This window comes from Narcine bancroftii, chromosome 13, assembly GCF_036971445.1.
Source record: "Narcine bancroftii isolate sNarBan1 chromosome 13, sNarBan1.hap1, whole genome shotgun sequence".
In the NCBI taxonomy this organism is placed as follows: domain Eukaryota; kingdom Metazoa; phylum Chordata; class Chondrichthyes; order Torpediniformes; family Narcinidae; genus Narcine; species Narcine bancroftii.
The window spans coordinates 10,919,138-10,937,538 of record NC_091481.1 but is presented as its reverse complement, the minus strand read 5'-3'; the positions used below and the strand labels follow the sequence as shown (position 1 = coordinate 10,937,538).

At 38.0% G+C, this 18,401-nt stretch overlaps 1 protein-coding gene across 6 annotated transcripts in view; it reads left to right on the top strand.

The window, feature by feature from the left end:
• Positions 1–686: 686 nt before the first annotated feature.
• Positions 687–18,401, top strand: part of cax1 (cation/H+ exchanger protein 1) — a 46,079-nt gene continuing 28,364 nt past the window's right edge. For 4 of the 6 annotated variants that reach the window (XM_069909327.1, XM_069909322.1, XM_069909321.1 and 1 more), the window contains exons 1-5: positions 687–879; positions 6,003–6,137; positions 8,432–8,562; positions 15,585–15,690; positions 16,642–16,758. In XM_069909327.1, coding sequence (XP_069765428.1) covers positions 816–879; positions 6,003–6,137; positions 8,432–8,562; positions 15,585–15,690; positions 16,642–16,758 — 553 coding nt within the window. In that variant the 5' untranslated portion in view covers positions 687–815. The remainder of the gene's footprint in view (positions 880–6,002; positions 6,138–8,431; positions 8,563–15,584; positions 15,691–16,641; positions 16,759–18,401) is intronic. The other 2 variants (XM_069909323.1, XM_069909324.1) reach the window with 2 other exon arrangements.

Genomic DNA, 18,401 nt, shown 5'->3' with positions numbered 1-18,401 from the left:
AGAGCATTCTGGCTGGGTGCATCACTGCAGGAGGCAACACCGGTACCTGTACCGCTGTCCAACTGCAGGGGGCAACCTCTGTACCTGCAGGAGTGTAGGGACGGGACAACACCTGGCCGGCTGTCAATCAGTCGGCCTGAATGGATCAAGCCCCGCCCGGCCGGCTGTCAATCACCCTCCGGGATAGAAGCCTGCGCCGTCCTCCCGAAGCCTCACACAGAGTTACTGCAGCTACAGCCAGCCTGGTATGAAGGAAAAAAACTCCAGAGGGTTGTTAACTCGGCCAGTGCCATCATGGCACTCCATTCCAGGATGCCTACAAGAGGCAGTGTCTTCAGAAAGCAGGCTCTATGCCCCCCCATCAGTCAGGCCATGCCCTCTTCACCCTGCTACCCGGGACAGGAGCTTGAAGTCGAGCGCAAAGACAGTCTTCCCTCTGCCCCCAGATTTCTGAAAGAGTAATGAACAGAACCCGCCTTTTTCTTGCGCTATTTTTAATTTATTTTATAAGGTGGTTTATATAAATGTTTGCCCTGTGATGCTGCCTCAAAACCACGAACTTCGTGACGACTGATTCCGATTGGGAAGTTGGTAGTTTTTAAGGAGGAGCTGAAGGGACTCGGGACTCCAACTCCCACAAGGCCTTGGGGATGCGGCCTGCGCCGTTATGAGGGTGGGTGTGTCAAAGGGGGGCGCATGCGCAGAAAGGGAGGAGCGGCGTGGTGTCAGCGGGCTGTTGAAGAGTTCGCGTGGGCGAGTGCTTCGTTCTCTGGGGGTGACACTGGTCGACGGGTCACCGGCGCCCTCCTCTCGAGATGTCCGAGATCGAACAGGAGCCCGAGCTGGACGTGCGGAGACGGAGCACCCAGGACGCGCTGAGTAAGGAGCCGAACTGAACTGTGATAGCGCCGGGCACCTGACTCCGTCCCTGAGCCGTGCTGGTCGGGCCTCGCCCAGCTCTGACAGTCGGCTTGTGCCCCACCACCAAATATTTCCAAAGGAGAAATGATTTGGGGGGGGGGGGGGGAACACTCATGATCTAAATTAAAGGATAGTCTGGGGTCATTTGTGGGTGATGCCATTCCCCAGAGGCAGTGGGGTTGAATGTAGATTATTCAATGAACGAGGTTTGTCCGATTGGGTGCATCCAGCATTCAAAAGAGTGTAGAATATTTCGGGGGGTGGGGGGGACGCGTGCAGACAGGCCTGTGGGGAAAGACTGGAAGATGAAGTCGAGCCCTTTCAAAGAACCAATGTAACCAATCCACCATCAGATAAACTGTTGCATGTGGCTCTTGTGTGGCAGACTTGTATTTCCCGTTTTCGATTTGATGCTGGTAAAACTTGGAGACTGACCAAAACTTGGTTTAATCAAACATTTAATGATGGGAAACCCAGTTGGTATTTGGGATGACTGGTTGCAATTTCAATCATTCTTTCTTTGGAACCTAGTTGCATTGGATTAAGACCATAAAACATAGGAGCGTAAGTTGACTATTGGTTGAGTCATCCATTATAAGATGTAAAATGCACTTTAATGAATCAATCTAAGGCTAATTCTTTTCTCTCTGATTAGCGTAAGGACACTGCTCTGGTATTTGAAAGCTTTCCAAATGACTTTGATTTCTTGTCTGTCTGTTTTCATCTCCTGTAATATGGCCTGAATCTACTGTTGGCTTTGCACATATCAGTACCTTTTTTTGAAACACGACTTGTCCACAAAACATGGCCTTGGTTTCTCAGTCTTGATCAGCTCTGAAACTTGAAGTCATTCAAAACACTTTTGTTCATGTGATTGCTTGCATCATCAGCTTTCCAACATTCACCCCTGGGCATCAATTCCCCTGAATCTTGAGGCCATGTCCCTTAGTCCTAATCTTGGATACTAGTGGAAACAACTTTCCTACCTCAGTCTATCCCTTTCATAATTCTATAAGATTCCCTCTCATTCTTTTAATGAAAAGTAGTTGTATGAGAAAGCGGTTTCTATGGATTGAACTTAGAACAGAATAATTTGAGAGGCAAAATTATTGAGTTCAGCTCATTTGCAGGGTGAAGGGTTTAAGTTGCAAGTACATTTTGAGGTAATGCGAGAATCAATCTTTAATTTTAGAAAGCTGCTGCAGGAAGGTAAACATCTGACTTTGAGTGTTCTGAGGAATGATTTTTGGGTTCTCTTTTGTTTAATATTTAATTTTTAAACCACACCAAGATTTTGTGATTCAAGAAATAATGCCCTGATCTGTTGCATGCAGTGAGCAATAACCCATCTCTGCCACATTCATCCTCTGATAAGTTCTTTCAAGGGAATAAACTATTTGTGTTTGTCAAATGGATTTAATGTACAGGTAGTAAAATCCCCAAGATCCCTCAAGGGATTGTTATCAAACCTTTGTTCTCGTAGTGGGCATGTGATCTGGTAGACAAGTTGTTGCCCTTGGTCGTAATGGTGTGGGTTACTGTCATGTGATGCTGCAATTGTTATCAACATTTGAAAAGGAGAAATATACCAATGTTTTGAATGTTGACTCAATGATTGTCCCCGCACTTATTTAAAGGGCATTCTTTTTATAGTTTTGAGCAAAATTAATTTCTTCTGATAATGAGAAGAATGAGTAAGCATAAAAGTGCATCTGATGTAGCTTTCTCCATTCCAGACCCAAGCTCCTCCAATACAGTAAATGTGAGAGCAAACACTGGATTGTTAGTGTCTAGTTATGGAAGTGATACGCTGTTGGCTGTGTAGGAAATGTGGCTTGCAATAGCTTTGCTCAGTGAATAGTGAAATGGTTTGAGTAAATAATCCCTGATGCTGTGGACATTGGATGTTTGTTATACATTTAATACTAAATTGGAAATGATTTTGGAAAATGCAATACAAAAAACTCACTCTCCTGGGGTATTTTATTAACCTGACCTTATAATTGTGGCTGAACGCCTTTATTCCACCCTCAATGCACACACAGGGCATGTTCTCTCCTGATACAGCCCAACTTAAGTGCAAATGCCCACTGTGATGCTGTTTTATGTAGCTTATGATGGGCAGCCGAGGTCTAGTTTGGAGAGGGTACATTTTGACACAAAGTTGAAGCTATTGTCAAATTAAGATATTTTCCATAAAGGTTTATTAATGTTAATCTTGCCGCAGATTATTACACAAGCACTTGATCATTAAAGAGCATGAATTTCACTCCATGGCCAACAGATTTTGAAGGAATGTTGACAGTTAAAAGCTGCTATCATTTTCTTTCAAATATAAAACTACAGGAACCCTCACTGTACTATTAATCACTATTTGGCAATCTCGCTCTGCTTGCTTTGAAAAATCCAGAATTTATATTATTATTTATGATGGATATTGCAAACCTTACCAGAAACCTAGGAAACTGGCTGATTCTGATCATAGGTAATCAACCTGCAATATTTCTTTCTTTCTCTCTCCACAGATGCCTGTTGGGTATCTCTGTTTAATTTCTTTCATGTTTTTGAACAAACCCTCTTCTCTCTATTTACAGCATCACCAGACAAATAAATTGTGAATAACAAACATTTCTATTTATTCAATCTTCACGATTACAAATAGTGCAAATATTATTTGTTCTTTCTACTCCTCTCATCTCTGTAACTTAAAAAAAAGAGTTATTTTCGAACTTTCTCCAGTGTAACAGATTAGGTTATATAGAAACGTTTTAAAGGAGATAAATTGTGGCAGGTTTTTTAGTGTAGGTAACATAGAAACACTTCAAAGCCGATCTCATTTAAAATGCCGGAGCACTGCTCAAGCCAGACACTCCAGGTCCGGGTGTCTTTGCAAAAACTTTGAAGAGTGGCAATAAGGACTTCACAAATAGGTATTAATTGGACATGCTGTGGAGTAATGGATTATTGTTTTGGAAAGCAACAGATGAATGGACTCAGAAGATTATGTCTGGTGCCGCAGTCTATTTGAGTGCAGAGTGCTGTTCTAAGAGAGTCGTGTGGTTTTCTCCATGTGTGAGAGAGAGAGAGAAATTTCAACTCTATAGTTCAGCAGCAGCAGCTGGGACTGGAATAGGACAAGCTGGCAAGCTTGTGGAAAACCCCATTTTGAAGACGGGTTGTGAGTTCTTAGTTCAAACTGGTTAAAGCCCTTGTGGTCCATACAAGAGGAGATGGCTAGCTGTATAATGTTTCATTTGAAATAAGGGAAACAAAAAGGAACTCTGTAGTGACCTGAAAGAAAAAAAACTCTGATGGGGCAAGTTTCTTCAGCAAGACACTCAAATGGCTGATCGAAAGGAATCCATTGTGGGTGTCCAACGAGCAACAAATCTCTCTCTCTCTCTCTGAAAACCAACAAAAAACTTCCTGAGCGGGAAACCATTTACCTTTCAAGCACCACAGCCTGGTGAAGCTTCATAAATGTTAAATTGTGCACAGTGTAAGAATTGCCTGATATCAGTGAACTTGGAGGAGTGAGAAGTGAGATTAGACTGTAAATTAAAGAACTTAGAATTAGAAGGGGGTTAAGTTAAGTTAGGTTAAGTTAAGTTAATAGTGATCCTGTTTTCATGCTTTTAATTACCTTTAAACAACTTTTGTTTAAGTAACCATTTGTCTTGGTGAATATCTATTGCTGTTGGGTTTTGGGGTCCTCTCGGCCCGTAACAACAGTTCTAATGAAAGTTCACTGATATCAAACATTAACTATTTAACTTGAGTGTTTCCAGCATTCCTGTTGCTATTTGGCAAATCGTAGACCAGTCAATTTAATAGCATTTCCTGACTTTATGCCATAGCTGTGTACGTTATTTACTTGGTGTGTCTCTATCTCCAGAGACAGTGAGATCCATGTCATAACCACATTTTACATAAAAACAAGTGTTTAATCTTTTCCTTTTCTCTTGTTAGTCAGTTTAAATGTAACAAATAATGAGAGCTGGAGGGACTCAGCAGGTCAGGCAGCATCCACAGAGAGAAATGTTTTGGGTTGACCCTTTATTGAGACTTTATCAAGAGTTTAAATTTTAGCCAGGTTTTTGAGTTATCTGCTTGACCTAAACTAGTGATGTTGGGGATCTGTCAAATCTTCTCTCTGCCTTCCATGAGATGAGCATGGAAGCTCTAATGTTGTGGTTCAAATCCTTCATCTAGTAGACCAATAAAATCTCTGAAATGGACATCCGAATCAGACACTCAAGGGAGCCTCTTGCATTTGTACTCCTCACCTCTATATATCAAATTCTGCATCACATAATAATTTTCTCATGTACCAGTTCTAAATATAGGTGTACATGCACCTATGGCATCTTTCTTGCATGCATTCTTTCAGTCAAAATCTATCATTGGATAAACTGGAACCTGCCAGCTCAGAACATGCCACTATGGTGCCTTGTCTGCTTTACCTGAATTAACTATTGATGTATCTAAACTCCAAACTGAACTTGAGGGTTTCAGCTATTTTGTCCCTGAGTTGTATTCCATTTTTATTCCATGCTTAATTTCTCATTTCTTGGAGTTTGAAGACTTTTTAAAAATCTCTAGCTACAGTTTGGTTTGGACCATTTAATAAACTTCATCTATGACTTGTTCTTGGTGGTTTTGACCCAGTCCCTATAAAGTCATTGGCAATTTGCCTTGAGGTCCTGCTTAAATCCTCAGGGACAAGTTACTCATTATTGGGGAAAATGGCAGTGATAACTTCCAGCTGAATGTCCGAGAGTGGGGACAGTAGTTTTCCTTTCCACATTGGCATCTCCCTTGTGCGTTCCATTGAGTGCAGGCCTCACAACTGATTTCACTGCAGGATTTTAAATTCTATGGATTAGTAATCACTAATTATGCATGCATCAAGAACAAAATCCAGTGATGGGTGTGATAATTTTGTATATGGCCAAATATAACATAGTTTTGCTTGATCTTTGTAGTCCACGTTTTACTGTGATGTTTTGTGTGTATCAGGTGTAATGTAGAATATAAAACTGATAGCTTAGAGGGTATTTTGGTTTTTGTTTCTATGATAGACTTTGGGAGGGAGTGTGAGCTAAGAGCTGAAGCATCCCCTTGTCCTCTGACCCTGTGGGACAGGCGGTGTGAGCTACATCTGCAGACTGAACTGACGGACATTCCTTCACCAGTCATACCAAAATCACATGCAGGTTAGTCCTTTTGAGCTCATCATTCTCCATATCTTTCACATCCATTTCCCACCTTTACATTTACATGGCGCTTTTCCCAACCCATTTTGAAACATTGTGCGAGGAAGTATTTTCAAAATGCACTTACTGCTGTAATGTAAAAAGCGTGGTGGCCTCTTACAATTTGAGAACCCTATTCTTTGAGAATAAATATTGGCCTGAAGGTTAGGGATGGGAACTGGATTACACAGGTCTGAAGTAGCAAGGAACTGAAAGAAATTGGCTTCGTCTTTAATAAAAGCATTGTGGGTAAAAAAAAAAACAGGTCTGAACCCTGCCTCTCCCTCAGAATGTGGTGATCTGCATCAAGCTATGGAGATGATGGATATACTTGTTTTCATCTTCCATCATTTAACTATGGAAATTAGCAAACTAAACCCAATAATTTAAAAAAAGTTGACTGAAAATGGAAACTGCAAGCCTGTTAGCCTATGTGTGTGTGTTGGGGGGGGGGGGGTGGGTGGGTGGAGGGTGAATTAGAATGTGTTATTAACAGAGCAAGTTGATGTGCAAGGAAATGGTGTTTGAAATATGGAGGTAACAAACAATGGATGAAAGGAACAAGTAAACAATTCCAGTAAGGAATTACTAAACAAAATTAGTGCAGATAATCTTGGGGCTGCTCCACTAGCAAGGATTGAGAAATGATTAATGGACAGAAAATGTGTATTATTGGGATGGAAGGCTGAATAGTGGAATGTCAGCTGTTCACAACCTATAATGGCCATTTGCTCCCTGATGAAATAAGAGTACAGTAATTCCTGGGGGTGGGTATTTGTCATATGAAGCAAGATTAAGTGGTGGTGGATTATCTTCTGGAAACCCAGATTGTTAATACTTTGAGTCACAGGTCACTAGCATGATGCTACCAAGCATACATTTTATTTTACACAACCGCTAATCTCATCCAGGTTGAAAAAGAAATATGATGGAAGCCACCCTATTTTCTGGTGCATTTGTTTTGAAACTTGGGGATTTTATTCAGGATTTGTCACAAAATATTTTGTCTGATTACCTTTGATGTGAATTACAGTAAGTATTAAAAACACAAGAATGCTGGAGGGACTCGGCAGGTCTCAGTGTCCAGAAGAGGTAAAGTTATGGACGCTGCAGGACCTGCTGAGTTCCTCCATCATTTTTGAATTTTTATTACAATCACAGCAGCTGCAGATCTTTGTGTTTCAATTTGTGATTTAAATATGTCGTAGAGAAGTTTTTTGACTTGGAATTGTTGCACTTTTTCCAGTGTTCCAAGACATTTATGTGCCTCACAATAGAATTACTTGGTGAGAACACTTGGATTTGTGTGGACTAATGGTGTTCACCACCCACTGAGGTGTTGGTCCTTGCCATTTATGGAAAAAGTTCATCAAAAGTGTTGCATCATGCTCCGGAACTATGAGAAATACAATAAACACGAGGTTACGCATGATACAGTATCATTGGTTACACAGGCTATATACCACGCCCCAAAAGTTAAATAAATGGGACCCAACAGTATCAAACAGATGTTTTCGTTGTAAGAAGGAAACGGGAACAACAGTATGTGCAATTTGGGCATGTGAGAAAGTGGAAAAATTTTGGGAAGATCTAAATCAGGTATTAAATAAAATCACAAAAAGTAACATACCAAAAAATCTAGAGATTTTTCTTCGAAGAAATATAAGAAGTAAAGAATTAGGGCTCAAACTGGACGAAGCGCAAAAAAGATTTATTATGATAGCCTTAGCAATAACAAAAAAATGTATAATGTCAACTTGGAAATCAGAAGAGAGCCTGAGAATACAGCAATGGTACATGGAAATGAATAAATGTATTCCATTGGAAAAAATAACATATAATTTAAAAAATAAAGTCACACTATTTAAACAAATTTGGGAACTGTACATGGAACACAATAGAGAGGGCCTACCGCAGACCTCCACCCCCTAAAATGATAGAATGAGAAGACGAAATGAACTGACCCAGTGTGTAAAAGTAGATGTCACAATTTTCTTGTTTATTTTCATTGTGTGATGACATTGTTTAATGGGTTTATTGTATTTTATATGTTGAACATTTAATGAGTTTGGAGGGGGGTGGGAAGGAGGGAGGGAAGTGAGGGGGGGGGTAAAGGGGAGAAAATGACACTGTGTATATTCAAGAGGGAAATGTTTGTGTGTATTTTGATTAATATGGTTCATAGTGTGAAAAATAAAAAAAAATTTTAATAAGTGTTGCATCATCAATTAAAAACTTGATTGGTTTTGTTGCAGTGACCTGTTCAACTCTGACGCATAATCATTCATGTGAAGAAGTAACGTGTCTGGGTTGCTTAATGGCAGCAAAGACCACGCTGTTGGCAGAAAATGAGGTGGAGGCACATAAACTGGCTAACAACTACAAGGTTAGTAAAGTGCTTGGGACTTTAAAAATCCAAGCCAGTTGTAGTGCAGCCTTCATGATTTGTATATGGGTCTTTTTTTTTAAAAAATACTTTTATTTTTCACGCTATGAACCATAGCAACCAAAATATGTTCAAACGCTTCTCATTAAATTTACACAGTGGTCTTCTCTCCCTTTTTTCCCCTTTCCCTCCCTCCCCTCTACCCACCCACCTCCAAAACCCATAAATATTCAACATATACAATACAATAAAACCATAAAACAATACCTTCACACAAAGGAAAATAAACAAGAAAAATGCGTCATCTATTTATTACACGCTGAATCTAGTCGTTTTGTCTTCTAATCATTTTCATTCTCATTTTATACATGTTCCATGTATGGTTCCCAAATTTGTTCAAACATTGTGACTTTATTTTTTAAATTATATGTTATTTTTTCCAATGGAATACATTTATTCATTTCCATGCTGTATACTCATGCTCTTATTTAGTAACTGATTTAATTCTTCCCAAAATGTATTTACTTTTGTACATGCCCAAGTTGCATGTAATGTTGTTCCCATTTCCTTCTTGCAGCAAAAACATATATCCGATAATGTTGAATCCCATTTTTAAAAATTTTTGAGGAGTAACATATACCCTGTGTAACCAATTATACTGTATCATGCTTAACCTTGTGTTTATTGTATTCTTCACAGTTCCAGAACATAACTTTTCCCATACTTCGTTTTTTATCTTTACGTTTAGATCATTTTCCCACTTCTGCTTAGGTTTATAGTTTATTTCAATTTCCTTATCTTGCAGCTTAATGTACATGTTGGTTATAGATCTTTTAATTATCATTGTGTCTGTAATCACATATTCAAAGCTGCTTCCTTCAGGTAATCTCAAGCTGTTTCCCAATTTATCCTTTAAATAAGCTTGATTTGTGATATCACAAATTGATGATATGCAAACATTGTACCATGAGTTATTCCATATTTGTACTTCAATTGTTCAAATGTTAATAAATTATTTCCCAAAAAACAATTTTCTATTCTTTTGATTCCATTTCTCTCCCATTCTCTAAAGGAAAGGTTGTCTAATGTAAAAGGGATTAGCGGATTTTGTGTCAATAATAATTTTGGTATTTGATAGTTGTTTTTTTTTCCTTTCGAAGTGGATCTTCTTCCATGTATTAAGTAAATGATGCAGTACTGGTGAGTTTTTATATTGCACCAGCTTTTCATCCCACTTATAAAGTATATGTTCCTGTACCTTCTCCCCTATTTTATCTAGTTCTATCTTAGTCCAGTCTGGTTTTTCCCTTGTCTGATAAAAATCTGATAAATACCTTAATTGTACTGCTCTATAATAATTTCTAAAATTTAGTAACTGCAAACCACCTTAATTATACATCTCTGCTAATTTATCTAATGCTACCCTTGGTTTCCTTCTTTTCCACAAGAATTTCCTTATTATTCTCTTTAGTTCATTAAAGAATTTTTCTGTTAAAGGAATTGGTAACATTTGAAATAAGTATTGTATCCTTGGGAACACGTTCATCTTAATGCAGTTTACCCTCCCTATCAACGTTAGTGGTAATTCTTTCCAATGTTCTAAGTCTTCCTGCAATTTTTTTATTAGTGGCTGATAATTTAGTTTGTACAAGTGGCTTAAGTTATTATCTAACCTGATCCCTAGGTATCGGATTGCTTGTTCTTGCCATTTAAATGGTGATCCTTTTTTAAATTCTGTATATTCTGCGATACTTATTGGCAACACTTCACTTTTATTTATGTTGATCTTGTACCCCGATATTTCTCCATATTCCTTCAATTTCTTATGTAATTCTTTTACTGATACCTCTGGTTCTGTTAGGTATACTATGATGTCATCTGCAAATAAGCTAATTTTATACTCCTTCTCCTTTATTTTTATCCCTTTTATTTTATTTTCTATTCTTATCATTTCTGCCAAAGATTCTATTGCTAAGGCGAACAATGAGGGGGATAGTGGACATCCCTGTCTATTTGACCTACTTAATTTAAAGTGACTCGATACATATCCATTTACTGCTACCTTTGCCGACAGTCCATTATACAATGCTTTAATCCAATTTATATATTGTTCTGGTCGATTGAACTTCTGTAATACTTTAAGTAATTCCACTCTACTCTGTCAAAGGCTTTTTCTGCATCTAGAGCAAAAGCCACTGTTGGTTTCTTATTTCCTTGAACTGCGTGGATTAGATTAATAAGTTTACAGACATTGTCGGCTGTTCGTCTTTTCTTAATAAATCCAGTGTGATCTGTTTTACTATTTTAGGTACACAATCGGCCAATCTGTTTTCTAATAATTTCGCTATTATCTTATAGTCTGAGTTAAGTAGAGATATTGGTCTATATGATGCTGATGTTAATGGATCCTTCCCCGTCTTTGGTCTTAATGTAATTATTGCTGTCTTACATGAATCTGGTAAGTTTTGTGTTACTTCTATCTGGTTCATTACTTCCAGGAGAGGAGGAATTAATAATTCTTTAAATGTTTCATAAAATTCTATTGGAATTCATTCTCTCCTGGTGTTTTATTGTTCGGCAACTTTTTTAATATATCCTGTACTTCCTCTATTTCAAATGGTTTTATTAGTCCCTCTTCTTGCAATTTCAGTAGTTAATTTTTAGCTAAAAATTCCCCTATTTTATCACCTTTCCCTTCTTTCTCAGTTTGATACAATTGTTCATAAAATTCCTTAAAATATTTATTAATCTCTGTTGGGTTATATGTAATTTGTTTGTCCATTTTCCTTGATGCCAGTATCATTCTTTTAGCTTGTTTTGTTTTAAGTTGCCAGGCTTATTTTTTATGTGGTTTTTTTTTCTCCCAGTTCGTAATACTTTTGCTTTGTTTTCATTATGTTCTTCTCCACCTTGTATATTTGTAATGTTTCGTATTTAATTTTTTTGTCTGCCAATTCTCTCCTTTTCATTATATCATCCCTTTTTACTAATTCCTTTTCTGTATTTACTATCTCCCTTTCCAACTGCTCTATTTCCCGATTGTAATCCTTTTTCATTTTCGTCACATAACTTATTATCTGCCCTCTAATGAAGGCTTTCATTGCGTCCCATGATATCAATTTGTCTTTCACTGATCCTGTGTTTATTTCAAAATATGTTTTAATTTGGCGTTCAATAAACTCTCTAAATGCCTGCCTTTTAAGTAGCATGGAGTTTAACTTCCATCTATATGTTCTTGGAGGGATGTCCTCCAGTTCTATTGCTAATAATAGGGGTGAATGATCAGATAGTAGTCTAGCTTTATACTCAGTTTTCCTAACTCTCCCTTGAATATGGGCTGACAACAAAAACATATCAATCCTTGAGTAAGTTTTGTGCCTACTCAAATAATATGAAAATCCCTTCTCTCTTGGGTGTTGCCTCCTCCATATATCCATAAGTTTCATTTCCTGCATTGATTTAACTATAAATTTGGCTACTTTATTCTTTTTACTTATCTTTTCTCCAATTTTATCCAACATTGGGTTCAAATTATGGTTAAAATCCCCTCCTATCAATATATTTCCTTGTGTGTCTGCAATCTTTAAAAGAATATCCTGCATAAACTTTTGATCCACCTTGTTAGGCACATATATATTGAGCAAATTCCAAAATTCTGAGTATTTCTGACACTTTATCATTGGATATCTCCCTGCCGGATCTATTATTTCCTCCTCTATTTTGATTGGTACATTTTTGTTAACTAGTTTGGCTACACCTCTAGCTTTTGAATTATAGGATGCTGCCGTAACGTGTCCTACCCAGTCTCTCTTTAGTTTATGTTCCACTTCAGTTGGATGCGTTTCCTGCACAAATGCTATAATCTATTTTTTCCTTCTTCAATAAATTTAGTAGCCTTTTCCTTTTAATTTTGTTATGTATTCCATTAAAGTTTATAGTCATATAGTTCAACATGACCATCTTATATCTTGCATACACCTCTTTTCTACCTCTTCACCACCTCCATTCCCCTTTTCCCTATTTTCATCTCTTAGTTTTCTCTTATTACACAATGTACAACAACACATTCAAGTCATAAAGTACCCCCGCAGTTCCCACATCCACTAATACCTTAACCCCAAAAATTCCCCCCCTCTCTGAGTTGCCCCATATCCCTTGCTGGGCAACCACAACTCCCCTTTTCATTTGGATTGCGATCTTGTTCGCAGCATCAACTGATTTTGCAGTGACAGTTATTCCCCCTCTACCCAGCCCTCTCCAGAAAACACTTTTTAAAAAAAACACATATAACAAAGCTCTCTCTTTTTTCCCTACTCCCTTCCTTCCCTTCTCTTTTCCCTCTTTCTTTGGCTTGGCTTCGCGGACGAAGATTTATGGAGGGGGTAAAAAGTCCACGTCAGCTGCAGGCTCGTTTGTGGCTGACAAGTCCGATGCGGGACAGGCAGACACAATTGCAGTGGTTGCAGGGGAAAATTGGTTGGTTGGGGTTGGGTGTTGGGTTTTTCCTCCTTTGCCTTGTTTTTACAGTATGAGTCTTGAAGACAAACGACGAAGTGTGGTTAAGATCTTGAATCTGTCACTCGAGAGGGGTGGAATTTCATTCTGTTTCTAAAGCATGTCTATGTTATGTGGAAAATGCAGGACGTGATGAAACTAGATAGGTCGTTCAGAGAACCAACATGAATGAGGTTGCCTCCTCTGCTTTTGGCTGTATATTCCTACAGTGGGTTGAATAATTGACTGACTGCCACTAGAAAGATTGGTTTGCTTTGTAGCTTTGCTTTTTCCTATTTTAGTGGATGAGGAGAGTCAGCTGAACATCCACGTGCTGCTGGCCTCTCGGCCAAATATCCAAGCTTTTAAAGCAAATGAGCTCATCCTCTTTAGGTTTAAAAGTTCATCTAGTTATTGATGGGAGTTTAGTACAATATCTCCTGCAGTTTTAAAGTACTTTATTACCTTGCTGGTGACAGCTAATGTAGGAAAATTTAAGTGGACTACCATGAGTTTGGGATTAAGATGAACAGTTAAATCCCCAGTATCTGGAATTCAAGCAACTGGCAACCCCAACCAACAGGGAAAAGACCCAGAGGAAATCAATAAATAAATGACATTTAAATTAAAGTTTAAAATGTAAATATTCTCCAAAACAACACACAAACCTTTGGTGAAGGTGGGAGCAAACATTCGGCCAGCGGGATGCCCAGGTCGTGCCCTGCCCACAGCAACTGTTGGAATAAAATGGTGGTGCCCTGGATGAGGAGCCGTCTGATGCCACTGGGACACTGGTGGTGCCCTGGATGAGGAGCCGTCTGATGCCAAAGTGTCTCCCTATTCCTGGCTAGTGAAAGTAGTATTGAGTATGGGGGTGGAGTTTAATTATGACAGGGAGACAATTAGCATAGCAATTAGCATAATGCTGTTACAGCACCAGCAACTGCAGTTCAAAATTAAATTTTGTAAGATATGGTAATTACCTGATTAAAATAAACTTTACATAATTAAGTTGTACAATACATTTTTTCAAATTACTTTATATTTTGCACTGTCGTTTAAACGGTGTATTCTTAATGCAGGTGTATTAATTAGGCATTTTAAGAGTGTCTCAGGCAACCATAAAATTTGCATATCTGACATCTTCAATCCTTGTGGGTGCCAAATACCAGGGATTTTACTGTGTTTTAATGCCATGTATAATTGAAATAAATTCTAAAGTCAGCGATTAATGTGACTGACAATTTCTTCTCCTCAAAGCCATTTCTACTGCCAAATGTAGCTAGGGAAATTCTAGGCAGTTGTTGGAGTAGGTTATTAGGTTGGTACAACAGTGTGGGCCATAGGGCCTGTAAATTTCTGTTCTCTGATTTTACTTGCAGAAACTTGGATAATGTAGGTAAGATGTATTGTGTAGGATTCCAAAGCAAAGAAAATGCATCGAGAAACCAGTTATTTTTGTAAAGCATTCTGTTCACAGAAGGGTGAGAGTTTAACAGTTGAGGGCCAGAGTTTCTACCAGAACATCATTATCACTTTCCTATACAAAGAATTTTATCTGACTAATTGTTAGTTTTGTCTTGTTGCTCTGTAAGAACTGGGGAAAGGATTTAACAAAAAAGTTGTAGTGGTATACATCTTATTTTTAAAAAAAAATTTTTTCCAAGACTTGTATAAAACATTATTACATACATCATATAAATAATATTTTAAAATTACAGAGACTCATCTGATTACCCAAATCTCATCCTGCCCCCCACAACTAACATTAAAAAAAAATTCTCCAAAAGAGAGGGTTTTTTGAGCCTTCATTAATTAGTCCATATTTTGATATTCAGGAATTCAACACTATTAACCTAACTATATTATTTAAAACTTTTTGGGAAAGTTAATTATATCCTTAAGCCAGTATAATTCAAATAAGGTTGCTATATTTTACTAAACACATCATATTTCTTTCTAAAATTATATCTTTTCCAGGGGGCACAACTTTGCATTTCCATATTCCAGTGAGTAATAAGTAGGGTGGAGTCGGACTTCCATGTAACAGCAATATTTCTCCTGGCTACCACTAGGGCAATCCTCATGAACTGTATTTTGTTAGTTTTGTGCCAATAACCATAAGGTTGCTCAGTAAATACAGTTCTGGTTCCAATGGAAAACCCACTTTTATAATTTTTGTCAGAATTTCTGCCAAGTCATACCAAAGGGATCTGCATCACCAGGTTGAATGTATAAACCAACATCGATACTACACCTAAAACACAAGTTCGTAATTTCAGATTTTAAACTGTGTAATTTTTGCGGTGTAAGGTATAATTTTAAAAAAATATATTTTTATTTAATACTTTACCGTGAACCACATCAGTAACGATATGTACAAATAATCTATACCCAGTGACATTTTCATTTTTCCCCCTTCCCCCACCCCCTATAACCTAAAGCAGGAATTTATAATTGGTGCATAATATTGCATTGTACCTGGTATACCTAATTTTTGTGGCAATCTGGTTTTATAACTTTTGCAGTTTGGGTTTAAGAAATGGAAAAGTCATGTGACTCAGAGGCCCTGGGAAGATCGGTCTGCAATCGTGAAAGAGCTGTATTCGGATCTCAATGTCATCAAATACCCAGGTAATATGACAATAAATATTTTAGCATTTTCATTCTTTGCAGTTGATAAAGTATTGAGTGGAAATTGGGTAAGATCTGTTTTGGAATATTTTTCCATGTCCCCTCTGTTATAAGCAGGGTATTAATGGGGAGCAGGGGAAAGGAATTTTGGGTAATAGTAAATAGGGCATCACAGTCCATACAAATACAGAAAGTTTGTGTTTCAAAATTGTTAAATGCTTATGACAGCAAATTGTCGTGTGATGAGGGTGAGTGGAATGGGGCCATGTTCTTTGGCATTAAAATGTGCAAAATTCTGTGGACTTGGAGGTTCAGGAACTTTTTCTTGGCTCATGACCTTAGAACTTGGGATCATAATTTGTGCAAGTAGTCTGTCATTGGGTTTGGGTTAAAAGCCAATAATTTTATCCCATTAAAAATAGTGGAAGAATGGTAACCACATAAGAGGAGAAATTGAATCTGAAGTGATAACATTCAAATTTGCCAAGATTAAATATGCTAACCCAGCCCACATCACATGAAGTGGCATAGATTGACTCTTTGAGTGCTTTGGGACATGTTCCAACAAAAGGATGAATCCAGAATTATAACTTGGCAGATAAAATGAGCATTATTTTGCCCGCTGCTGTGCATTTTCACAATTTTTATTTCATTGTGAACTCGTAACTTCTTCAACTGTTGACCTTGGGAAATTTAGACCTTTCAATTTTTGTCTTGTGCCCAGATGCCAATTTTTATCTGCCAAGTTATAATTCCAGATTCATCTTAAGAAGACCTGTCAGTTCTTGTTTAGACTATGCATCTTGGTGCTGATTTGTTACGTATTACTGGAGGTACGTTAGTGAATCCTTTTTTAGTTCAACAAGTTTCCTCACCTGAAGATGGAATGAACTCAAAAAAAGGTGCCGCGATATCCTATACCCTGTTGTAATTTATGCATTTATCTTTCAGGAACACTAGTTACCTGTGACAACGTGTTGTATGTATTGCTGTTTGGCTGGTGGATTGCCCTGCTGTACCTTCTAATTGCTCTAATTATGTTCGTTACCATTGTAGGAATTCCTTATGGTAGGTACAGGAGTGTGTTGAGCATTTAACTGCAGCAGTAGTACTAATTTGGTCTTGAGGGAGGGGTGGTACTGAGTTTGATGGTTTTCTACCCATGTATTTTTATTAAACATCGCCAGATGGTAAATTGTCTCATTTTGAAAAGTAAATTGTTAATAGAAAAATAGATATTTTTGTCTTGCACAAGTTCTAGTCATGATAAAGGAGTTTATAATCCTATAGAAAATAACTTAATGAATTGATTTCCTTGCAAAAATATATTCAATTGGTTAACTTTAACAAAAACTTTTAGTTGCATACTAATTACTTGTAATTCTTGAACTTCTGGTGTTACTTGTCCATATTATCTAGAACCATAGAACATTACAGCACAGAAACAGGCGTTTCAGATCTTCTAGTTCATGCCAAACTATTATTCTACGTAATCCTACTGATCTCCACGCCATCAATAGCCCTCCATACCCCTCCCATCCACGCACCTGTCCAAATTCTTCTTAAATGTTAAAATTGAGCCTGTATTCACCACTTTGGAATGGAACCCGTTCCACACTCCTGTCTTGTAAAGATTTCATACTGAACTACAAGGAACTAGTTTTCCTCCAAGCATGGTGGCACAGTTGGCGTAGCAGTTAACGCAATCCCTTTACAGTGCCAGTGATTGGGACCGGATCTGGGGTTGAATCCAGTGCAGTCTGTAAGGAGTTTGTATGTTCTCCCTGTGTCTGCATGGGTTTCCTCTGGGGGCTCTGGTTTCCTCTCACTGTTTAAAAGGTTTGAAAAATTAATGGGGTTAAAATGGGCACCACAAACTCATCAGGCAGAATTTGGCCTGTTACAGTACAGTGCTGTATGTTTAATTTTTAAAATTTAATTTTGCCTGTGCCCCTTGTTTTTTTTTAAAAAGGGAGGTTTTTGATCTTCTAGGCCTTTCTTGAGTTAGATGGTGATGTTGTTCCTTGCTTTTGTTCATCTTTGGGAAGCACCACCTCTGTTTAGCACATCAACAAATAAATCTTTGATCCTTTTGTACATGGAAAGTCATCCTGCTTTCCATGTGGGATGCAACACAAGACGTTCCTGCCATCTGATCCATTACGTCCAGATTATGAAAAGAATGCTTGTTTGGTATTTGATTCCACAGTTGGTTTTGAAATGTTGCAACCACCCTCACCCCGGCACAGTTTTAAGTCTCAAGTAAGGTAATGGTCTGTCAAGTCCTCTGGAGTGGTCCTGTTTTCCACTCTCTGTGGCTGAGATTTAATTGTCGATTTAGAAGATGAGTTTTGAAAGCGGTCAATTCTTACAATCCCATTTTATCTTTGTTGCAATCTTGCTGCAGTTGAAATTTGGTTTAAGTAACTGACTGCAACAAGAAGACTCTTGTTCCTTTTTTAAAAAACCCCACTCTGAACGACTGTTCCTCTTTCTCTGGTTTTGTTCCTAATTATAGTCGATGAGCCTCGATTTTTAATTCTGTGATCATAGAGTTGCCCTTGCTTGATTTTTGGGTTTGTTTCATACAGTATTATGTTTGACTTGTATCCCACTCCAGTAAATTGTAGATTGGTGTCATCTGCAAAGGGCAAAGTGCATGTCCTGTAGCCTCTTAACTAATTTGAAAGGATTTCCTCCTCTGTCTTTAG